Consider the following 23,200-nt stretch of genomic DNA (forward strand, 5'->3'; position numbering starts at 1 on the left):
TAAATTAAAAGAGTAGGCTAAATACAGTGTAGGCTAAATTAAAAGAGTAGGCTAAATACAGTGTAGGCTAAATTAAAAAAAGAGTAGGCTAAATACAGGCCATATCCACATCAGGTAGAAATTGACTCGTTGATATTTACTGTAAAGCTGTAGGTGCAAAGGTAATTGTTTCGCTCCAGCCAGACACCATGATCCGTAATGGAAATATCTCCCATTTAGTGGGCACTTGTAGATTACATCACAGTAATCTACGGTCCGAGAGCACCATCTAGTGGCCTAGAAGCATTTTACTCAGGGTTTGTTGGTTGACCTTGACATTTGCATATTTGCGAATGTCAGAGGCCCTGTGTCAGCCAGTAGAATACATTCAGTCCCAGTTGAAGTCAGCAGAGACGACCAGATCACAGCGACGACCAGATCACAGCGACGACCAGATCACAGCGACGACCAGATCACAGCGACGACCAGACACAGCGACGACCAGATCACGACCAGATCAGAGACGACCAGATCACAGAGACGACCAGACACAGCGACGACCAGACACAGCGACGACCAGATCACGATCAGATCACAGAGACGACCAGATCACAGAGACGACCAGACACAGCGACGACCAGATCACGACCAGATCACAGCGACGAACAGATCACGACCAGATCACAGCGACGAGCAGATCACGACCAGATCACAGCGACGAGCAGATCACGACCAGATCACAGCAACAGTAACCATGACATCTTACACACTATTATGTTCTTTATTGATCCTGCTACATCACTTTATTTCTTTGATCGTTCAGCTATTTTACACTAATGCTCTTCATTCTATTCTACCTTGAGTCGTCATGTGTGTGATGAAAAAACACAAAAAGGTCACCAATACAATACACGCTTATTACAAAGTCTGCAGGCTTCTTGGAAATTATTAGTGGCTAGTTTCCCTTGAATCATTAGTCAGGAAGGTATGACATCTAGTCTACCATCAGCCCCAGGAGGGAAGGGTAGAATACAAGGCAGCTGATCAGGATGAATTCTCTCTACGACATCCCTCCCTTCAAGGTACTGTACCTTGCACCCCTAAACAACTCACCAGGACAGGGACCTGACACTCTGAATCAGTCTCCAGAAGGATGGGGGGGGGGGAGAGGGGGGGATAAAAAGGTAGGATGAAATCAGTCTGAGAGGTAGAAAGCAGGGATGTAGGGTGAGCCGGTGCCTCCAGAGAGCAACAGATCAGTGTCACCTTCAACACCCGCGTCAGTTCCAACACATCTCAGATTGAAAACAGAAAAACACAACAAGCCTCCGGACTCACCTGCATGACCTTCCAACACAGAGACTTTAGAACCAAAACAAGTAGAGGCTTTACACGCATAGCATGGCTTCACCCCAAATGGTACCCTATTCCCAACGAAGTGCACTACTTTTGACCAGAGCCCTATAGATCCTGGTCAAAAGCAGTGCACTAAAAACAGGGAATACTGTGCCATTTGGGACCCACAGCAAACTCAGGAACTAAGTTGTAAAAAAAAGGAAGGTGATGGGTGTTGTAATAACTTCAGTTGCTGTGAATTTTTTGTTCAGATGAAGTCTAAAGGAACGTATTGGGTTGGAAGGAAATGAGCCATAGCTACCAGCTGGTGTCTACAATTTGAAGCAATCTTTTCCTTAAAAATGGTCCGACTGGAATACGAACTAGAACATGACATGAGCGTTTACAGACCCGACACGCAAACCTGGTAGAACAAAGTCAGAAGTCTTCAAGGTAAAACTAAAATGACAAAGTAAAAAACACAGACATCATTCAGGACTATGAAAACTCCAACTGTTATTCAAATGATGCAACGTTTATTTAAAAACAGTAAGTGTCAGCTGAGATACAGTAGAAAAAGTAGACTGCTCATTTTAAAATAGCTAGATAAAAGAAACAAGACTGACAGCTTTGTGTGAGGAAAAATAATAAAAAGAAAAGTTTGACAGCATACAAAAAAAAAAACGATTTCTTAATAAAAATTCTGAAAAGTATGAGCCATTCATAATTAACATTCTCTAGCGAACCACTCAGCAAAACCACACAAAAAGAGAATCAGCCAATCTTGCACCATTTCAACGTCATGGGTTAAGATACTGACGTACAGCCTTGACTTTTAACTGGCAAAGCAGAGCTTATTTCAGATACTGTACTGTAGATATGCCACGTTTGTGTCCCAAATGGACACCCTATAAACCTAAAAAAAAAGGTACACTAATTTTGACCGGACCACTATGGGCTCTTGTCAAAAGGAGTGCACTGCATAGGGTGCCATTTGGTACAAACAGAAGTCTTCATTATGCGTGATTAATTCTATATCAAATCAGACCAATTAAAAAAAAGAAATAAATAAAAAAGAAAATATTTACTTTGTTTAGGTCTGTGTTGTTGGTCAATTTAGCACCGTGACTTTGGCACAAAAACACTTCAACGCTAGCATAAAATATCCGGTCCATATAAAATCCTGTCCACCACATAAAGTGCATAGTAGTCACAGGGTTAAGTATATCCACATGGCTTGGTTCTAAAATCAGTTACACACCGGATGTATCCCAAATAGCACCCTAATCCCTAGGGCCCTGGTAAAACGTAATGCAGTACGTAGGGAATAGGGTGCTATTTGGGACATAGCCAACTGACTCCGTAATGACAGGAGGCTGCTATTGGTCAATCCGTCTTGAGTTCTAAATAGGAAGCGTTCAGCCATTGGAGGAGACCATCTCACCAGCCAAACATGTACTCCATCGCTTTGGAAACCAAACTGTCATCTTTCCTTGGAGTCTGTCTGTCAGCTACCACCTGAAATCAAAACATGTAACATGGTCGGTGAATTACAAAACGGTCCCTGTCCCTAGAAAATACAGTGTCACTCCATATCAAATTTAAGAGTGAAATGTATAGTTAAATTAAAAAGGGAAATCGATCCATGCAGTCACATACTTCCTTCACCGCGTTACATACTACATGATTGGAAAAAATAATGTATGACTATTGTACTGATTGAGGTTTCTATACATTTGTATCCTGAGCTGTCCCTTTGCTGCACTCTAGTGGACATAGTGTTGTAGTCCTCTACGGTGTATCTACTGTAGTCTATAGCGCTCTATGGTGTATAATACATGACCAAAAGTATGTGGACACCTGCTCGACGAACATTACATTCCCAAATCATGGGCATTAATATGGAGTTGGTCCCCCCCTTTTGCTGCTGTAACAGCCTCCACTCTTCTGGGAAGGCTTTCCACTAGATGATGGAACATTGCTGCGGGGACTTGCTTCCATTTAGCCACAAGAGCATTAGTGAGGTCGGGCACATGAGCGAGGTCGGGCACATGAGCGAGGTCGGGCACATTAGGTCTGGATCACACACACACACTCTTCAAATCAGGATTGATTGGAACAAAATTGATAATTGTACCAGCTGACTTAAGGAGCCATTTTCACCACGAAGTAGAATTGCACGGAAGCCATTCACTTTCAACGGAAGGAAAGCGAGAGAAGCGGAGTGAGGGACCGTTGAGTGAGGCGAGCATGGGATCTGAATAGGGTGGGACTAAAGTTGGGGAAAGTTGAACTTTATTCAAATCCTCTGCGAGTGACCAATTGAAGCTCACCATAACTCAACATTAACGCTTGTCTTCTTTCCCAGGGGCAAGTAAAAATAAGACGGACAAGAACAGATTTAAGTTGTCAAAATGGACAAGTAAAACAACAAAAAAATTTGGCAATCAAACAATTGGCTCCGATCAGAATTGGATCAGGGCCTCTGGATGTGTGTTGCACACTGTCCTCCCAATCGCTGCAGAGCGCATCGGAGTATAATTACTGTAGGCCTGCGATGACAGGCACGAGCAGTCTTTCAAATCATGCAGTCATGATTGAAAGACTAAACTGCTAGAAGTGAAGATTGTAAACTATCATGGGCAAAACATATTGATGCAGTAGCTGCTAAGATGGGGAGAAGTCTGTCCATAATAAAGCGCTGCTCTACCTTCTTAACACCACTATCAACAAGGCAGGTCCTACAGGTCCTAGTTTTGTCACACCTGGACTACTGTTCAGTCATGTGGTCAGGTGCCACAAAGAGGGACTTAGGAAAATTGCAATTGGCTCAGAACAGAGCAGCACGGCCGGCCCTTGGATGTACACAGAGAGCTAATATTAATAATATGCATGTCAATCTCTCCTGGCTCAAAGTGGAGGAGAGAATGACTTCATCCCTACTTGTATTTATGAGAGGTATTGACATGTTGAATGCACCGAGCTGTCTGTTTAAACTACTGGCACACAGCTCAGACACCCATACACACCCCACAAGACATGCCACCAGAGGTCTCTTCACAATTCCCAAGTCTAGAACAGACTATGGGAGGTGCACAGTACTACATAGAGCCATGACTACATGGAACTTTATTCCACATCAGGTAACTGATGCAAGCAGTACAATCAGATTTAAAAGACAGATAAAAAAAACACCTTATGGAACAGCGGGGACTGTAACATACGCACTATACACACACACACACGTACACTTGGCTTTTGTGTTATAGATATGTGGTAGTAGAGGCCTGAGGGCACACAGTGTGTTGTGAAATCTGTTATGAATGTATTGTAATGTTTATTTTTTTATTATTAGAAACTGCCTTCATTTTGACAGACCCCAGGAAGAGTAGCTGCTGCCATGGATCCATAATAAATACAAAATGTGCACATTTGGTGATATTCATTGCTAGTTAGTGAGTTATTTGCACAGTTATAGCTCACTTTTGGACAGCAAATGAAAATCCTGGAAAAGTAAAATGGTGTGCATTACCTTTGTGTGCCAGTGGGCCGACAGAGACATTATGCAGCAGGTAAAATACTGATCTACAGAGGAACTAGATAACCAATTCAAAACAGTGTAGTTTGGCTGGTTATCACACTAGTTAACTATTAGCATGAATTAATGTCACTCATGTCCTAATATACTTTATTTATTCAACCTTTAACTGGGCAAGTCAGTTAAGAACAAATTCTTATTTACAATGACGGCCTACCGGGGAACAGTGAGTTAACTGCCTCGTTCGGGGGCAAAATGACATATTTTTACCTTGTCAGCTCTGGGGATTCGATCCAGCAACCTTTCGGTTACTGGCCCAACGCTCTAACCACTAGGCTACCTGCCACCCCACTTTCCACCGGCACTTGTGTATAATTGCAAATGGCGGGCACGCAGTTGATAAGCGAGCACAGTTGAAACCCAATGCTGCAGACTCTGGTTGTAAAATAGTCTGAAGTCGTCAAATCTGGCTAAGATTCTTCTCTATTCAATACTGACAATGTAATTGACAGCTCAAATAGATTCTTAGAATAGCCTAATTGACAAGTAACTCCTATGCTGTCAAGATCTCCCCCGAATACTGAATGTTTTAACCTTACAAATAGATCAACATCTTAGGTCGCTACCTCACCCACCTTAGCAATTTCATTAAAAAGGTTCAATTGAATTAGGGAATTATTTTTAATTTTTTTTAAAAGACAAGCATTTGGTTGTAATTGTAGTGTTGCAGGGTGATTAACCATCTTCCAGGACAGTCCAGGAGAGATACTGGGTGAGCGGGGAGGCCAAAACATCTAAAACTGGAAACACTTATCTCCCTCACTAGCTTTAAGCACCAGCTGTTAGAGCAGCTCACAGATTACTGAACCTGTACATAGCCCATCTATGATTTAGCCCAACTACTGCTTCCCCTACTGTATTTATTTATTTAGCTCCTTTGCACCACATTATTTCTATTTCTACTTTGAACTTTCTTCTACTACAAATCTACCATTCCAGTGTTTTACTTGCTATATTGTATTTACTTTGCCACCAAGGCCTTTTTTGCCTTTACCTCCCTTATCTCACCTCATTTGCTCACATTGTATATAGACTTATTTTTCTACTGTATTATTGACGGTATGTTTGTTTTACTCCATGTGTAACTCTGTGTTGTTGTGTGTGTCAAACTGCTTGCTTTATCTTGGCCAGGTCGCAATTGTAAATGAGAACTTGTTCAACTTGCCTACCTGGTTAAATAAAGGTGAAATAAAATAAATGTAAAAAAACATCCTCCAGGGGAGATACCGGGTGAGCGGGGAGGCCAACCGTCCTCCAGGAGAGATACCGGGTGAGCGGGGAGGCCAACCGTCCTCCAGGAGAGATACCGGGTGAGCGGGGAGGCCAACCATCCTCCAGGAGAGATACCGGGTGAGCGGGGAGGCCAACCATCCTCCAGGAGAGATACCGGGTGAGCGGGGAGGCCAACCATCCTCCAGGAGAGATACCGGGTGAGCGGGGAGGCCAACCATCCTCCAGGAGAGATACCGGGTGAGCGGGGAGGCCAACCATCCTCCAGGAGAGATACCGGGTGAGCGGGGAGGCCAACCATCCTCCAGGAGATACCGGGTGAGCGGGGAGGCCAACCGTCCTCCGGGAGAGATACCGGGTGAGCGGGGAGGCCAACCGTCCTCCGGGAGAGATACCGGGTGAGCGGGGAGGCCAACCGTCCTCCGGGAGAGATACCGGGTGAGCGGGGAGGCCAACCGTCCTCCGGGAGAGATACCGGGTGAGCGGGGAGGCCAACCGTCCTCCGGGAGAGATACCGGGTGAGCGGGGAGGCCAACCGTCCTCCGGGAGAGATACTGGGTGAGCGGGGAGGCCAACCGTCCTCCGGGAGAGATACCGGGGGAGCGGGGAGGCCAACCGTCCTCCGGGAGAGATACTGGGGGAGCGGGGAGGCCAACCATCCTCCGGGAGAGATACCGGGGGAGCGGGGAGCCCAACCATCCTCCGGGAGAGATACCGGGGGAGCGGGGAGGCCAACCGTCCTCCGGGAGAGATACTGGGTGACCAGGCTTTTACTCCAGCCCTGCTCTCACAACCCACATTGTAAAAAAAAAAGCAGCTGCTCAACAGGACCTTGATAAGCAGACTCTGGTGTGTTTGAGTAGGGAGTCTGGTGTGTTTGAGTAGGGACCAAAAGCCTGCATACCCAGTAACTCTCCAGATGGAGGGTTGACGGGCCACATGTGTTTTGCACAGTAGCCTATCAGTGCAGTGTTTTACTTTGTGGGGTGTTAAGTGCCTTGCTCAAGGGCACAACGGCAGGAGATGGTGTCTAATACATGGGATCAGAGACCAGCAGCCTTCCAGTGTCAATACCAGTGATATATAATAAATAAAATTAAAACCTTTATTTAACTAGGCAAGTCAGTAAAATAATTTGTTCTTATTTACAATGACGGCCTACCCCGGCCAAACCCGGACGACGCTGGGCCAATTGTGAGCCGCCCCGTGGGACTCCCGAACACGGCCGGATGTGATACAGCCTGGATTAATTACGGTTATTTTGGTTAAGTTGTTCCTTGCAACATCGGAAAATCTAGTCAATTGTTGTTCTGACAAGTACGAAATAAGGACAAATATAGCGCTGGCTTCCAACCCCTACTGGATTGGCTGACAATAGCTGTTGATACGTAGCACTACCTAGCTTGTGAGGCTAGCACCACACGAGGGCGAGGCTAGCACTACCTAGCTTGCGAAGTTAGCACCACACGAGGGCCAAGCTAGCACCACACGAGGGCCAAGCTAGCACCACACGAGGGCCAAGCTAGCACCACACGAGGGCCAAGCTAGCACCACACGAGGGCCAAGCTAGCACCACACGAGGGCGAAGCTAGCGTGGTTAGGTCAGTGACGCTTGTATAGTGTATATTACCAGTGAAGCAATGCTGCCAAAACGGCTCCATTGAACATACCTTCATAATAAAAAACATGAATTATATGAAGAGTGCTTTAGACCTCGTCTTTTTCACGTGCTAACAACTTCTATTGGTTTGGCAATTAAGTATTGAATGGTGAAACTCCCTGATCCTACCTGATAGTCACTGCTGGAGGCCTTATAGGCTACACTGAGGGGCCTCATAGAGGAGCGAGGTGTAGAGACATGGTGGCTGGGGGTTCCATTTCTGACAGGAGGAGTAAACACTGAGCCAGAGGAGGTAGAGCCTCGGTCTGAGCTCTCCATCACATTCTGAGAGAGAGAGAGAGAGAGAGAGCGAGAAAAACATGTTTAACTTTTCAGTTGAATTATTCTTACAGGGTAAATTCCAATTATCACTAAATGAAAGTTTTCCTAATTTAAAATTTACCCAGAGTGACTTACCTTATCGATGCATGGTTTAACACCAATCATTATAGCCTCGCCAAAAATCTTCCCATCTTTACTTAAAGCTTTTCTTGCTTGGAGTTTTGACTGATATTGAAAGTGCATCCAGTTACCAGTGTTGGACATCTAGTAGAACAAGAGAACAGAATGGTGTAACAGGACAGAACACATGCGTGCACAAACACAAATATAAGCGCACACAAAAATACACACACACACACACACACACAAACATTATTTTCAAAGGATGCAAATATTCTTTACCACGTGTTTCGTTATGTTTCCATACTGGGCGAACTGCAACAGGATATAAGATGCGGAGGCAGGAGGGAAACTGTTTTAACAAAGAGCATTATAAATTCAGGAAGCTGTTTATTTTTCACCTCAACCACATTCTATGGGTGCTGCATTGTGAGCCACAGATCAAAACACATTCGGTGCATCTGTTTAAGGTCGGCCTTGGGCACCAAGTGAGCGGAGATGATTTGATTGATCCTACAGTGAAAACTCTGTCCACCTGCTGAACCAGGTGATCTATAAAAGAACGTACCCAATTATTTCAACGGTTAAAAGTTAGATATTAGAGGGTGCAATACCAGGAACTTACCCAAATACAGTGATCCAGGTATCATCTAGATGGTCTTCAGAAGACAGTGCATCTCCCTGAGTGAAGAACGGGTCTACTTGGGCTGGAGACAATGTTGACTTGGCCTGCTGACCGGTGCTAGCAGGACTAAATAGACTGGATGCTGTCAGAGAAAATTAGGACATACCTAAGAAATCCCTCTCCTAGTTAAAATTGGTACAAATAAGTTAGAATGTTTTTTTTTTATTCTCCCCAATCGCTCACCTGTTCCTGGTGTGACAGCCATATAACCAGACAGTGGGGTTTGCATCATTGAGAAGGGCTGAGACAAGATAACAACATCTAAATTATTACATGTTGTCTTAACGTAGATACACAACTCAAAATCAAAAGCTTCTGGTGAGATGCTAATATAGCAGGTGTAGAATCACTAGCGATTGGTTAGAACACTTCCCTGGCTAAAGCAACAGGACCCCAGCGAGAATGAAGTGTCTGGGGATGACTTCAGAGTGACTGAAGAGTCTGGGGATGACTTCAGAGTGACTGAAGAGTCTGGGGATGACTTCAGAGTGACTGAAGAGTCTGGGGATGACTTCAGAGTGACTGAAGAGTCTGGAGGCTCTGATGTTATCTGCATGATGCATTCATAACGAAAGGAGTTGTGCTTTTACATTGTTGGTTCTGCTCTCACTCAAATACCAACACACACCTGCGCACCAAACCCTTGCTTTTCAAATCCAAACAGCGAGAGGTCTCAATCGCTTCAAAGCCAAAAGTAGCGTTACCCGACCAGTGGGTCCACAGCATTCCTGCTCACTGGCCAAACCAGTGGTCAGCCAGGCTATTAGAACACTGCTCTGTGAGTGTAAAGTGTTGTTACACATAAGGAGAGGGATGGAACCTACTCTGTTAAAACGTACCTGTTTATGTGCACCCATAGGGGACATCCCGATGGCAGGACTTGAGAGATCATCATAGATACTCCTGACTGGAGGGGCCCCACTCTTGTCTTTAGGTGTAGGAACTACAGGTTGGGGGGGAGAGCCACCTAACAGAGCGAGGGTTAGAGAAACAGTCAGGGATCCATCGGAAATAGTGCAGAGAGGACACACTGCCTTTGTCATAACACAAAGTGAAAGTAACAGATCTGATAGTAACAAATAAGGTGTTTTAAAGCAAGTTAGGCTGATCAAGCTGGAGGAGTTAGCTAGCCTATTTTGTCTATGAAAGGGATGTTAGATAATGACATATCACAGATTGGAAAGTCAGCTAGCTAGCCATTTGTTTTAGCTAGTAAATGACAAATGACCCACAAAAGCAATCTCCCTCACCTGCTTGAAATGGTGACCTCATTTCCATTACCCCAAATGACCGAGGCTGGGGTGTGACAGGTGCTGGCAGATCCCCCATCAAAAACCCCGGAAGGAACTGGGCACCCGGGCCGGGTTTAGGCGATGTTGGGGAACCCAGAGTCATTGGTTCTGTGCCTAGGGGGACACATGGCGTTTTAACATTAGTTAGCAAAGCTATTACGCTAACTACACTGAATAAAAATATAAAATGCAACAATTGAGTTATAGTTCATATAAGGAAATCAGTCCATTTTAAATTCATTAGGCCCTAAATCTATGGATTCCATATGACTGGGAATACAGATATGCATCTGTTGGTCACAGATACCTTAAAAAATAAAAAATAAATTAAAAAAAAGTAGGGGTGTGGATCAGAAAACCAGTCAGTATCTGGTGTGACCACCATTTGCCTCATGCAGCGTAACATCTCTTTTGCATAGAGTTGATCAGGCTGTTGATTGTGGCCTGTGGAATGTTGTCCCGCTCTTCAATGGCGGTGCGCAGTTATCGGTGGGAACTGGAACATGCTGTCGCACGCGTCAATCCAGAGCATCCCAAACATGCTCATCGGGTGAAATGTCTGGTGAGTACGCACATTATGGTACCCCCCCAAAAAAACATCATGCAACAAAGTGCATAAATTAAAGGTGAAAAGGTGTTTTTCATTCATGCACTGATTTTTTGGGTACCATGATCTTTTAATAAACATCTTTATTTTGCATTCAAGCCTCTGTTTTGGATTAATTACAGTGTGCGGGTCTTCATCTTTGTCAGTATTCTTATTTTGACAGCTACGCATCTAGAACAGGTGCAGAAATTCTTCAGTTGTGCAAACCCACAGTTTCATCAGCTGTCTGGTCTCAGACGATCCCGCAGGTGAAGAGGGGGCTTATGGTAGAGACATTAATATCCAATTCTCTGGCAACAGCTCTGGTGGACATTCCTGCAGTCAGCATGCCAATTGCACGCTCCCTCAAAACTTGAGACATCTGTGGCATTGTGTTGTGAAAAAAACGGCACATTTTAGAATGGTGTTTTATTGCCCCCAACACAAGGTGCACATGTGTAATACGCGTGCTGTTTAATCAGCTTCTTGATATGCCACAATTTCTGGGATCTATTATTTCAGCTCAAGAAACATGGGACATGTTGCATTTAGATTTTTGTTCAGTATAGTTAGCACAATGGTACCTAGCTTTGGATCTTTGTTATTAGCTAATGTTAGTCTATAGCCTTGCCTCTTCCACATTGTTAGCCAATTAACTTACCTAGTTGGCTAGTAACTAGATAACTAATATTAGCTATAATTTATAATTTAAATAGGCAAGTCATTTAAGAACAAATAATTATTTACAATGACGGCCTACCCCTGCCAAACCCAGACGACGCTGAGCCAATTGTGCGCCGCCCTATTGGACTCCCAATTACGAGCGGCCGTGATACAGCCTGGAATCGAACTTGGGTCTGTAGTAACGCCTCTATCACTGAGATGCAGTGCCTTAGACCGCTGCACCACTCGGGAGCCCCTACACATATTCCAACGTATTGCCATAGCAAGCTAATGTTACTTACCAGTCACCATGCCAAGCTTGATAGCTACAGTAACTAGTTACTATAGTTCACTAGCCAACTTTGCCAACCAGAGATTTATTTTGTTGACATTCTCTGAATGTTACCTAGCTAACGTTACTTAGTAGCTTGTTAAGAAGTTCAAAGCGTAGTTAAAAAATAAAACACTGGTTCATTTAGTTATATAATCGCGTTTCCTAGCAAGCCACTAGCATTACATAAAACTGGCTAAAGGAAGCCAACTCACGTTAGCTAGTTTATTGCTAACTAGCACTAGCAGTATTGTCTCTCTGTTTTAGTTACCTAGCTAGACTGAGAAAGGAGATAGATAGTTAGTTACCCACCTTGGAATTCCATCCTAACGACCACCGATTATACCAAACCTCGGGATTTAGCGAATGAAGCAAAACGGATACGAAGCTTTAAAATCACAACACCAGACGACAAGCTAACGAGATTGAAACACTGGGGTTGAAAGATTCACCTTTAAAATTTTCAAATTCTGTTCGGAAATCGCGCGTTAGTTCGCCCACCGGTACTCACGTAGCTAGCACGCTAAGCTGTGTAACGGTTCCGTGTTCAGGCAAATGTGATGGAATGTTTCATTGAAGCCAGTGACAAAACAACATTGTTGTATTAGCTAAAAGCTAGATATTTTTGGGGAAAAACTAACTGTAAAGTTATCTTACTCCAAAGAGAGGAGGGGGAGAAAAAAAAACGTAGCGCGCGTCTAATCAACACGGGAGGGGGGGAGGAAAAACAAGAATGGCGAGGCTGTCGGAAGTTGCAAAATTATTGCGGAAGTTATCATAAATAAGCAAGTTTGTTGTGGTTTACCACACTTCACTACATTTAATGATTGATACTGTAAATGCAAAATGTATAGAAATGAGCACATACTGAGGAAATTACCAGTTATGTGATATTCACCATTCTTATGTAAAAGCAGTTCTGCAGAACATGCTGCATTTATTGGCTTGAATACAACATTTCTGCATCAATTAGGTTACATCCGCTGCAGTTCATTGCATAACACACTGTTAGCAAATTATGATAATCAAACAAATGTATACCTTTATGTGAGGGAGAGGATCTACTATACTGTAGGACTATACAGTTTACACAGAACGCAGAACGCTTTTGTCTCTCTGTGACACTATTGAGCATTGTCGTAGTATGGTTTGGCGTGTAAATGATTACAATCAGGAAGTTTGATAGTAACTCCATACTGTTTAAATAGGCCAGTCTTCTCTGGCTCGCTCCCCTGACTCTAGTGATTGCCGTCAGCTGACTACTTGATTGGTATGTCAGTGTACTCTTAACCCATGTTGGGACATCTTTAAAAGGAGTCTGATACTGTAATATTTATAGGCAGGTCTACATGAATAGCACTACATATGCAATAAACAGCATACATGTGTACTGTGCCTTGGATCCATCAGTCCCTCTGGCAAAAAAAAATATTATCTTTGGTCTGCTTTGTATGTTGAAGTACAGTCATAATTCCGCTAATGACAAATAAGGTAAATCATGTGATTCATGTCTAGTGAACGAGAATAACTGCAGGCCTTATTGTGACTCAAAACAAACCATAAAGTATGGCTATGGTTTTAATCGAGGAATTCGTTGCTTGATGTGCTTTAGGCCTACATTATAGGCGTATATTTGGTAATATCTGTGTTTTGTCGGTTGCTGTGTAGCCTTCCTTATAATCGGTAGAGAATAACCGTGACTATAGCTAATACTATTGAGAATAACACGCAGATTACTAGTATTGATTAGATCTGAATCAGACAGTTATCGTTGCTGCCAGATGCCATCATGAACATGCCTTTTCTTTTGTGTGTACTGTAGGCCTAGTGTAGTGTGGGCCTATACACTGCAGTCCATAATACTCAAAATATAGCCTATGTTCATTGTTCTCTAGTCGAAATGTTTTTTGAAAAGCATACAAATTGAGAACTAACGCAAATGCACATGGTAGAAATAAAATTATTCGATAATGCGAGGATATTCTTCTTAGTTTCTCGGCTGTCGGGCGGAGAACTCGACATTGTGCTCCCTGAATAAATACATCCTTTGCTTCAAAAGACCAACGCTACAACCAATATTCAAATCTTAGAATAAAAAATAAAAAAATAGACGGTGCCAAACCTCAATTACATTTATTTTGAGTACCGTAATATATATATATATGTTGTAATATGCTTCTCAGTGAGATCCGCATGCGCTTCCCGACTTGCTTTTTCTTTGCATTCCAATCTTGTCAAGCATGCGCAGACGGCTCTTATTGCCATTACCTTATTTGGATATGGTAATTTTCAACTTCAAACAGCCTATCAGTAACCGAATGCGTTGTCACGTGACGCTGAAAGATCGCTTGGGAGGCGGTGTCAAGTGTGGAGCTGACTTTAAAACCAGTGGGCAAGACACAGAGCTCTCAGTGTAGGGAGAAACAGGGACGAGATGTAGTAGGAAACTTGGTTTCTATGAAATTTAGTCATATTTATTAAAAAAAAATATATATATAAAAAAATAACAAAGAATCATCAAAATCCCTCTTAAGTTAATAGGCTGCCCATAGGATTTTTTTTTTTTAGATTTATTTCAGGTTATTGAAGGGCATCTTACACTCACTATTCTGACACTTTTGTAAAGATGTGTGAGGCAGTTAGTTAGCAAGCTAGCTAGCTAAGGCGGCAGGAGGAGAACAAAAGATTTTTTTTTCTCAGTTTTGACCGGTTGCACTGACACCAAGTCCATGCAGAACGTGTCATCACCAACACAATGCCCGTGTTACTTTTTCTGATAGACACGTCCGCGTCAATGAACCAGCGCACCCATCTGGGCACTACCTATCTGGACATTGCAAAAGGCGCTGTTGAGACTTTCATGAAGGTACTGTAACCCCGAGACGAACAGCCCTGGAAGACCCCACGCGGGATCGCCGTTTTGACCATCTTGTGTTAAAAGTTACTAACTAACCCTGACAACAACAAAAAAAATAATCGCTCGATAACAGTGTATCGTTTATTCTTTCCACAGCTTAGAGGCAGAGATCCGGCGAGCCGAGGGGACCGGTATATGTTGATAAATTTTGAGGACGTTCCCCTCGGAATCAAGGTAGAGTTTATTTTCGGTCATGTCCTACTTTACATTACGCAACTAGCGAGATTGTCTTCTCACATTTCGATCACCATATTAATTGTGTGAAAAATCTTCAGACGGAGCGTTCATACCCCCTTTAAAACATGGCCGACATTTTGTTTCAATGTGAGCACGGAGCAGCAGCAGCAGCATCAGAGAGGAAGAGGCGAAAGCGAGAGGTTTAACTCTCGCCGAAATCTGTCCAAAATAAGCCCAATGCGTTTCTTATGGGCTTGTTTTGGAATTAAACTTGTCGCCTGCCTTTTCCGTCTTTGGGACAACAACTCCGATTTGTTAATAAGGCAGACAGACACGAACATCTCGTCATTTATATAGATCTCTGGCAGCATGGAACTCTGGGTGATTTTTTTTTTTTTAGGTTGTACGACTAGATAATGGGGAGGTGGTGTCAGGGTTGCTAACTTAACACTTTTGACCAACTGTCACTTTTGTCACAACTTTACATAGTTATTAGTTAACTTTTCTTATTATTTTTTTTTCACTCTCTCTCTCTATGGACAATTTTTTTTTTGTGGTTCAGTTGATAATAGTAGCATAGAATAAGCAGTCTATTTGTTGACAATATTTCCTAAGCTAAAGTAAAGTGGGGAAAAAAAAGTAAATTACATACTTTGTTTATCAAGTTAATTACATTGTAAAAAATTTTTTTTTTTATTAATTGACCTGATCTTAGAAATCATCATCAATGTTGTTGTGTCAGATAAAATATAAGGCCCACTTTGTTCCGTGCATGTTGTTGACAACTTGTATACCTCTTACCCTATTTCAAAAGGCTGGATGGAAAGAGAGCCATGCCACATTCATGACAGAGCTGAGGAACCTTCAAGCAGCAGGACTCACAACTATTGGCCAGTCTTTGAGGACCGCTTTTGATTTGCTCAATCTCAATAGATTAGTGTCTGGGATAGACAACTATGGACAGGTATGTTGTACTCTGAGATAGAGGAGAGAATTGGTTAACTTTTCCCCCCCCCCCCCCTCTAGGGTCCCCCATCTTTTGTCCCTACCCTGCCAATCTCACAGTCTTACAAGCATCACACTCCTGCACATTGTCCCCACACACTCCCCTTGAGTGACAAGTGATGACATGAACCAACAGTGTGGTAGGAGTTCCAACAACTTCTTTTTTTACTAGTATTAATGTACAGGTTTTTACTTTTTTTATTTTATTTTTTTTAACGTGACTGCTGGTTCTCCTGTACCCAATGGTAAGGCATTTCATCCAGAGTAACACTTCACAATGAACTTCCTTTATCTCTCCTATTTGTATAAAAGAGAAATGGATAGGCAATAGTTTAACGTTTGTATGTTACTTAGAACTGGGTTCTCTCTAAACTGAAACATGAAGGGGGAGGAGAGAGAGAGAGAGAGAGAGAATCTAGAGCGGTCAAATTTTACCCTATGAGGTCCGGACTAATGCTGGTTTTCTGCTCTACTTGATGATTAATTACACCCACATGGTATCCCAGGTTTAAATCAGTCCCTGATTAGCATGGGAGAGAGAAAAAGCAGTGGAACTGGCTTTGAGGTCCAGATTTGAATTTGAGGGATCTAGAATACATCAGGTGCAGTATACAGGCAAAGGAGACGGAGTAAGACTTAGCTAAATCCTGGCCCTAGACTAGTATCCTGGCCCTAGACTAGTATCAATGATGAACAGAGCTGAGGAGATAGTCCAATAGGCCTCTCCTGATCCAGCCTTTAAGGAGTGGTTTCTGCCATGTTAGCCACTCGTCTTTAGCTCCTCTCTCTGATAACCTTGTTAGTGAATGGAGATGAGAATACCCACCTACTGGATGGAACTCTCTTGGTTTCCTCCTCTGGGATTTCCTCTGGCTGTCTACCTGCTATATGCACAGTAAACAGTTGTCAAGTCTCTGCTTTCACGTACATTCCAATGTAGGGCAATGTTAACTATTGCGTCATACTGTATCTATGGTAAACAAGCGGGTACCATCAAAACCATAATCTCCCTATTATTACAATACTATAGTATACACAGGGTTAGGATCATTTATTTGCTAGTTAAGAGATTATGGTATTGAGGTAAGTTGTCTGGAGGCCGATTGAATGTAATAAATGTTTAACCAGTGTCTCCTGAGACAGGAAAGATGTCTGCCCGTACCTTCAAGGGTAATGCATACATACTAAATATATAATGCATGTAGAACGCTCTCTCTCTGTGTTCAAAGGCCTCTGTCACCCCAGCAGACAGGCACATGTAGGTACACATGTAGGTACACAATCACACACACACACACATCATGCACATACAAACACATGAGTACAATCTTATTTTGGGGATCCAGTCTTTCCTCTTGATCAGTTGAGGTAGGGTTCCATTTGAGAATTCGTCACAGCAACACCTTTAGGACTCGTCTGGCCACACCCTGCTTCGTCTCCATCCTCTCACCATGCCTTTGTTAGAATCCTCAGACGTTGGGTTGGGTCTCATTCTCATCTCCTTTCCTTCATCTACACTGATATAGTAGAGCTGGACTGGTGAAAGCACTTTCCTGGCAGGGAAAGTCCACCCCATTGCTTTCACCTATCCTGTCAATTCAAATGAGTGTAAATGAGGTAGAGGAGAGGATGTCCGTTCTAGACTATTGAAATGCACCCCTTGTATCTGGTCTGAGCACATGGGCTGCTGTAACAAAGACCTCGTTAATGTTATTTTTGTTTGTTTTTTTTGCCTGGAGGAAGAACACTGTATGACAGGACTCCAACCCTTTTTCCTGGAGAGCTACCCCCCCCCCTGTAGGTTTTTTTTCTTCTCCAATCCCAATTGTAACTCATGCTGTGTTCATAACCATTTGGGAAGGTGTTATTTAACACATACAACTGGGGGAAAATAAACTTGTAGTTACTAGTGGGTAACTGCTCTATCATCCCTGAGCTCCTACTTCTCCCACATGCTGACCTCCTAAGAACAAATTCTTATTTACGATGATGTCCTACCCCGGGCCAACGTCACCTTTTAAGGAAATTACCTGGATAACAGTATTTTTCACAGTTAAATGTAACAACGAAATGTTATTCCTAAAAAAAAAATCTATTTATTAATATGGTTTTTGAACTCTCATTTGTTTACAAGCATGATAGTTGTACTTTTAGTTTCTGGTTGACGCAGCTTGTTGGCCATTAGCCAACTGGCGTTTTCTCAACCAGTTCAAAGCATGTGAACACATCCAACTTGTAGTCATGCCTTCCCACAAACAAAGAATTACCTGACGCAGCTTATCGACCAGCAAAGTTTTGGAATCGGTTGCGCTACTTTTACATTTATTGTTATTTGACTAGGTAAATCAGTTAAGAACAAAATCGTATTTACAATGACAGCCTACAGGGGAACAGTGGGTTAACTGCCTTGTTCAGGGGCAGAACGACAGATTTTTACCATGTCAGCTCGGGGATTCGATCTAGCAACCTATCGGTTACTGGGCCAACGCTCTAACCGCTAGGCTACCTACCTGCTACATGTAGGTTTGGAGCAAAAGCCTACAGGACAGTAGCTCTCCAGGAACAGGGTTGGAGTTAACCTACTGGAGGGTAGCTCTCCAGGAACAGGGTTGGAGTTAAAACCTACAGGAGGGTAGCTCTCCAGGAACAGGGTTGGAGTTAAAACCTACAGGAGGGTAGCTCTCCAGGAACAGGGTTGGAGTTAAAACCTACAGGAGGGTAGCTCTCCAGGAACAGGGTTGGAGTTAAAACCTACAGGAGGGTAGCTCTCCAGGAACAGGGTTGGAGTTAAAACCTACAGGAGGGTAGCTCTCCGCGAACAGGGTTGGAGTTAAAACCTACAGGAGGGTAGCTCTCCAGGAACAGGGTTGGAGTTAAAACCTACAGGAGGGTAGCTCTCCGGGAACAGGGTTGGAGTTAAAACCTACAGGAGGGTAGCTCTCCGGGAACAGGGTTGGAGTTAAAACCTACAGGAGGGTAGCTCTCCAGGAACAGGGTTGGAGTTAAAACCTACAGGAGGGTAGCTCTCCAGGAACAGGGTTGGAGTTAAAACCTACAGGAGGGTAGCTCTCCAGGAACAGGGTTGGAGTTAAAACCTACAGGAGGGTAGCTCTCCAGGAACAGGGTTGGAGTTAAAACCTACAGGAGGGTAGCTCTCCAGGAACAGGGTTGGAGTTAAAACCTACAGGAGGGTAGCTCTCCAGGAACAGGGTTGGAGTTAAAACCTACAGGAGGGTAGCTCTCCAGGAACAGGGTTGGAGTTAAAACCTACAGGAGGGTAGCTCTCCGGGAACAGGGTTGGAGAGCCCTGCTGCAGGGAGAATAACAAGTATCTGCTAGTTTACCTACATGTCTACAGCTTGAAGTCTTTTCTTTTTTCTTTTTTTTTAACGCTCTTTAGCCAGTGAGGTTTTTAATGTAATGTCTCATAGTGCTCCATAATAGAGCCGGGTGAAATGCCAGTTCGTCACTAGTAGTTAACGATGTTGAATTAGGTCTGTGAGCACTATGGCTGAATCCTAAATGGTGCCCTATGCACTATATAGTGCCCTACCTTTTGACCAGAGCCAATAGAGCTGAATTTGACTGACTGGTTTGATGGACCGTACAACATGGCAACCCGGCTAATAGAGATCTAATTACCCATCTGTCTAAATTGTAGCAGACCTGGCAACGTGCCACAGACTCACTCTCAGCCTACTGATCCTAGACCAACAGATCCACGGGATAAACTATACCACCCACACCTGACCCTGTCAGGCCGGTGGATCAGATCAGTCACGCTGACGTGTCACGTCGAAGCCGTTCCTATGTTGTGTAAGCAATAATGAAACTTGCAGTGACTCAAATGAGGAAATGAGGAAAGATGTAGCTTCGTTCTATTAATGTTTTGTGTTTTCTAATGCTTATAATCAATATAAGCCTATGCCCCCCCCCCCCCGTGCAGGGTTTTCTCTGGCTAGTAGTTCATTTTGAGAAACATTAGCATGTTAAGTGGGTGTTGAATAGGATATCATTAGTACCATTCTGAAAGAGAACTCGGGGTTGTCATGGATACCGTAGTCAGTCTGTAAATGTGGGTACGTTTCCGTTTACTCCGTTTTATGGAACTCCCAATTTATTACTCAGCAAAAAAACACTCTGGTCACAATGAACAATTGGAAGGGAACAGATCTGTGTCCATTGACAGGAACAGTCACCAGTGGGGGGAAAATACTGTAAACCTCAAGAGGAGAGTTAAATTCCTGGACATATGTAGCTCCTTCTTGAGGGAGAGCGAGTGTGTGTGTGTGTGTGTGTGTGTGTATATCAGGATAGCAGTGAGTTGTTATGGCTTGGTAGAGACCATCTTGACCATAGTGAATCATAGCCATGCCCTCATGAAGTCTACTATGTTGGCTGTTTTGTCCTCAGGCTAGTGTTTACCTTAGTGTACACTAAGAGGAGGATATAACTGCTAGGATTCCCCCCCACTGGTATCTAGAGCCAGAAGGATTATACAGGACCTATGCTGAAGGCTATAGGCCTATGCAGTTTGCTATGAGGAAGGAGAGGGATTCTCTAAATGCGTCAACTTATGTGCAAACTCAGTGTTTATGAGTGTGCGAGAGAGTGGTTTATATAATGTGTAGGTTTGACTGGAGAGTATAGACACACAAACAGAGATGAGTCTTTGTTTTTGTCAAGTGTTGGTGCAGTCTCCACTGCACTGTCCCTACAGACTGTCTATTCATACTGTAATGTTTCTCCTCCCCTCCCCTGGCGCTCATTAACCCCACCCCCCACCCCTATCAAACCATCCACTGTTAGATGTTGTTGTCGCGCTCTGTTTTATTCGTTCTCTTCCTTGACTCTCCTAACACACATCTCCTGTAGGTTAACTATAATGATGGACTGTGTCTTGACTCTCCTAACATACATCTCCTGTAGGTTAACTATAATGATGGACTGTGTCTTGACTCTCCTAACACACATCTCCTGTAGGTTAACTATAATGATGGACTGTGTCTTGACTCTCCTAACATACATCTCCTGTAGGTTAACTATAATGATGGACTGGCTGTGTCTTGACTCTCCTAACACACATCTCCTGTAGGTTAACTATAATGATGGACTGGCTGTGTCTTGACTCTCCTAACATACATCTCCTGTAGGTTAACTATAATGATGGACTGGCTGTGTCTTGACTCTGCTAACACACATCTCCTGTAGGTTAACTATAATGATGGACTGTGTCTTGACTCTGCTAACACACATCTCCTGTAGGTTAACTATAATGATGGACTGGCTGTGTCTTGACTCTCCTAACACACATCTCCTGTAGGTTAACTATAATGATGGACTGGCTGTGTCTTGACTCTCCTAACATACATCTCCTGTAGGTTAACTATAATGATGGACTGGCTGTGTCTTGACTCTGCTAACACACATCTCCTGTAGGTTAACTATAATGATGGACTGTGTCTTGACTCTGCTAACACACATCTCCTGTAGGTTAACTATAATGATGGACTGGCTGTGTCTTGACTCTCCTAACACACATCTCCTGTAGGTTAACTATAATGATGGACTGGCTGTGTCTTGACTCTCCTAACATACATCTCCTGTAGGTTAACTATAATGATGGACTGTGTCTTGACTCTCCTAACACACATCTCCTGTAGGGTGCAGCCATGCTCCATGTACTCCTGTTGTTGTTACTTCTCCAGACCTCAAGTACCCTTCCTCACCGCTCCGGAAGCTCATTTCAACGTTACATTTTTGCTATGCCTCCCCTAATTTTGTCTCAGCTTCTCTATCTTTCACATGTCCTTTTGAGTTGGATGTATTTTCTTCTATTTGTGCACCATTTTTTAAACGTCTTTCTCTCTCCCTTCACAGGGCAGGAATCCCTTTTTCCTGGAGCCGTCCATCATAGTGGCCATCACCGACGGCAACAAGCTGACCAGCAGTGGCGGAGTCCAGGATGAGGTCAGTCATCATGGTTTCCATGGAGACCAGGGTCACAGCCAATCAGGAATATTTCCTGTTGGTCAGCTGAACAGACAACTCTCTGTCTCTGTTTGTCTGTGAAGTCCCACCGCAAAGCGTTATATTTTTACAGCGGATGCTGCAGAAGTGAACTCTTTCATAAACGACTCTATTGTCCGCCCGCGCACACACACGGCTGGCTGGTGCGCACACACACACACACGGCTGGCTGGTGCGCCCGCACACACGCGTCCGCACACACGCGTCCGCACACACACACACACACACACACGGCTGGCTGGTGTGCCCACACACACACACACACACGGCTGGCTGGTGCGCCCGCACACACACACACACACACACACACGGCTGGCTGGTTAAACCTGTGAGAACAGCTTATACTATAATTTTGTAATAAACAAAGATATCTGAGCTGCAGGACATTGAACAAGTCACTGGAAGCTTCCGTTGCCTTCCTAGTAGACGGAATAAAAACGGGGGTGACGCGCCCTAGCCTGATGCGTGGTAGACGGAATAAAAACGGGGGTGACTTGCCCTAGCCTGATCCGTAGTAGACGGAATAAAAACGGGGGGGACGTGCCCTAGCCTGATCCGTAGTAGACGGAATAAAAACGGGGGTGACGTGCCCTAGCCTGATCCGTAGTAGACGGAATAAAAACGGGGGTGACGTGTCCTAGCCTGATCCGTAAGCCTACTAATGCGTTTAGTTATACTTCTAGAAGAAACCAATTTATTTCAGTTTCTTTTAGTTTAACCGGCTAATAGTTTAATTATCAAGAACGCAACTAAGCCTCGTGTATTTCCTTAAATTAGACCCGAACAGCATTGCCTTTATTAGAGATCTTGCACAGCCCTTTATTCTGGCCAATCATCTGAAACTTGTAAGCAGCACATCAAATTTCTCCATCGATTGGAGGAGCCTTAGGCTACTAAAGATTGGCACCAATATATGATGCCTGACTGTAGCCTGTTAATAGGTTACCAGTAGCATTTTGTCCATATGAAAAGAACACTGAATGTGACTGACCTGCACAGGGAGGAGAGTGTTGATTGGCCAGTAGGCTAGGTGGGAATATTTTGATTGGTTATAACGATTCCATCGACGCCTGATAGGCCATGCAGCGGGACAATTTCTCTTGCTGATTTCACCAGCAACGTGAGTGTTGATTTTTGTCCATCCACACCAGACGATCATGACACACAGGTTAAAATATCCCAACCAACTATATTAATTTTGGGGCAGGTTGAAACACACATGAAAGGTTCATGGACATTTAGCCAGCTAGCTGTTGCTAGCTAGTTTGTCCTGGGAGATGAACATTGGGTTGTTAGTATACCTGACATGC

The 23,200-nt window shown here is 43.7% G+C and overlaps 2 protein-coding genes across 3 annotated transcripts in view; one reads left to right on the forward strand and one right to left on the reverse strand.

Annotated features, from left to right (window-relative positions):
• Positions 1 to 1,828: 1,828 nt before the first annotated feature.
• LOC115155448 (nucleoporin NUP35) lies at positions 1,829 to 12,496 on the reverse strand. 2 transcript variants are annotated; one of them, XM_029702069.1, is made up of 9 exons: positions 12,273 to 12,496; positions 10,140 to 10,295; positions 9,729 to 9,856; positions 9,073 to 9,130; positions 8,830 to 8,971; positions 8,487 to 8,556; positions 8,220 to 8,348; positions 7,932 to 8,087; positions 1,829 to 2,832 (listed from the first exon to the last, which is right to left on the reverse strand). In XM_029702069.1, the coding sequence occupies exons 2-9, from the start codon at positions 10,282 to 10,284 to the stop codon at positions 2,755 to 2,757; spliced, it is 906 nt and encodes a 301-aa protein (XP_029557929.1). In that variant the 5' UTR covers positions 10,285 to 10,295; positions 12,273 to 12,496; the 3' UTR covers positions 1,829 to 2,754. The 2 variants fall into 2 exon arrangements, with proteins under 2 accessions (XP_029557929.1, XP_029557928.1); XM_029702068.1 differs by having other exon boundaries at positions 12,074 to 12,495.
• A 1,464-nt stretch (positions 12,497 to 13,960) lies between these two features.
• ints6 (integrator complex subunit 6) overlaps positions 13,961 to 23,200 on the forward strand; it is a 43,817-nt gene continuing 34,577 nt past the window's right edge. Inside the window, exons 1-4 of the mRNA XM_029702067.1 lie at positions 13,961 to 14,627; positions 14,775 to 14,852; positions 15,670 to 15,819; positions 21,741 to 21,830. Of these exons, the coding sequence (XP_029557927.1) occupies positions 14,517 to 14,627; positions 14,775 to 14,852; positions 15,670 to 15,819; positions 21,741 to 21,830 (429 nt within the window). The 5' untranslated portion in view covers positions 13,961 to 14,516. The remainder of the gene's footprint in view (positions 14,628 to 14,774; positions 14,853 to 15,669; positions 15,820 to 21,740; positions 21,831 to 23,200) is intronic.

The sequence above is a fragment of the Salmo trutta genome, chromosome 20, assembly GCF_901001165.1.
Source record: "Salmo trutta chromosome 20, fSalTru1.1, whole genome shotgun sequence".
Classification (NCBI taxonomy): domain Eukaryota; kingdom Metazoa; phylum Chordata; class Actinopteri; order Salmoniformes; family Salmonidae; genus Salmo; species Salmo trutta.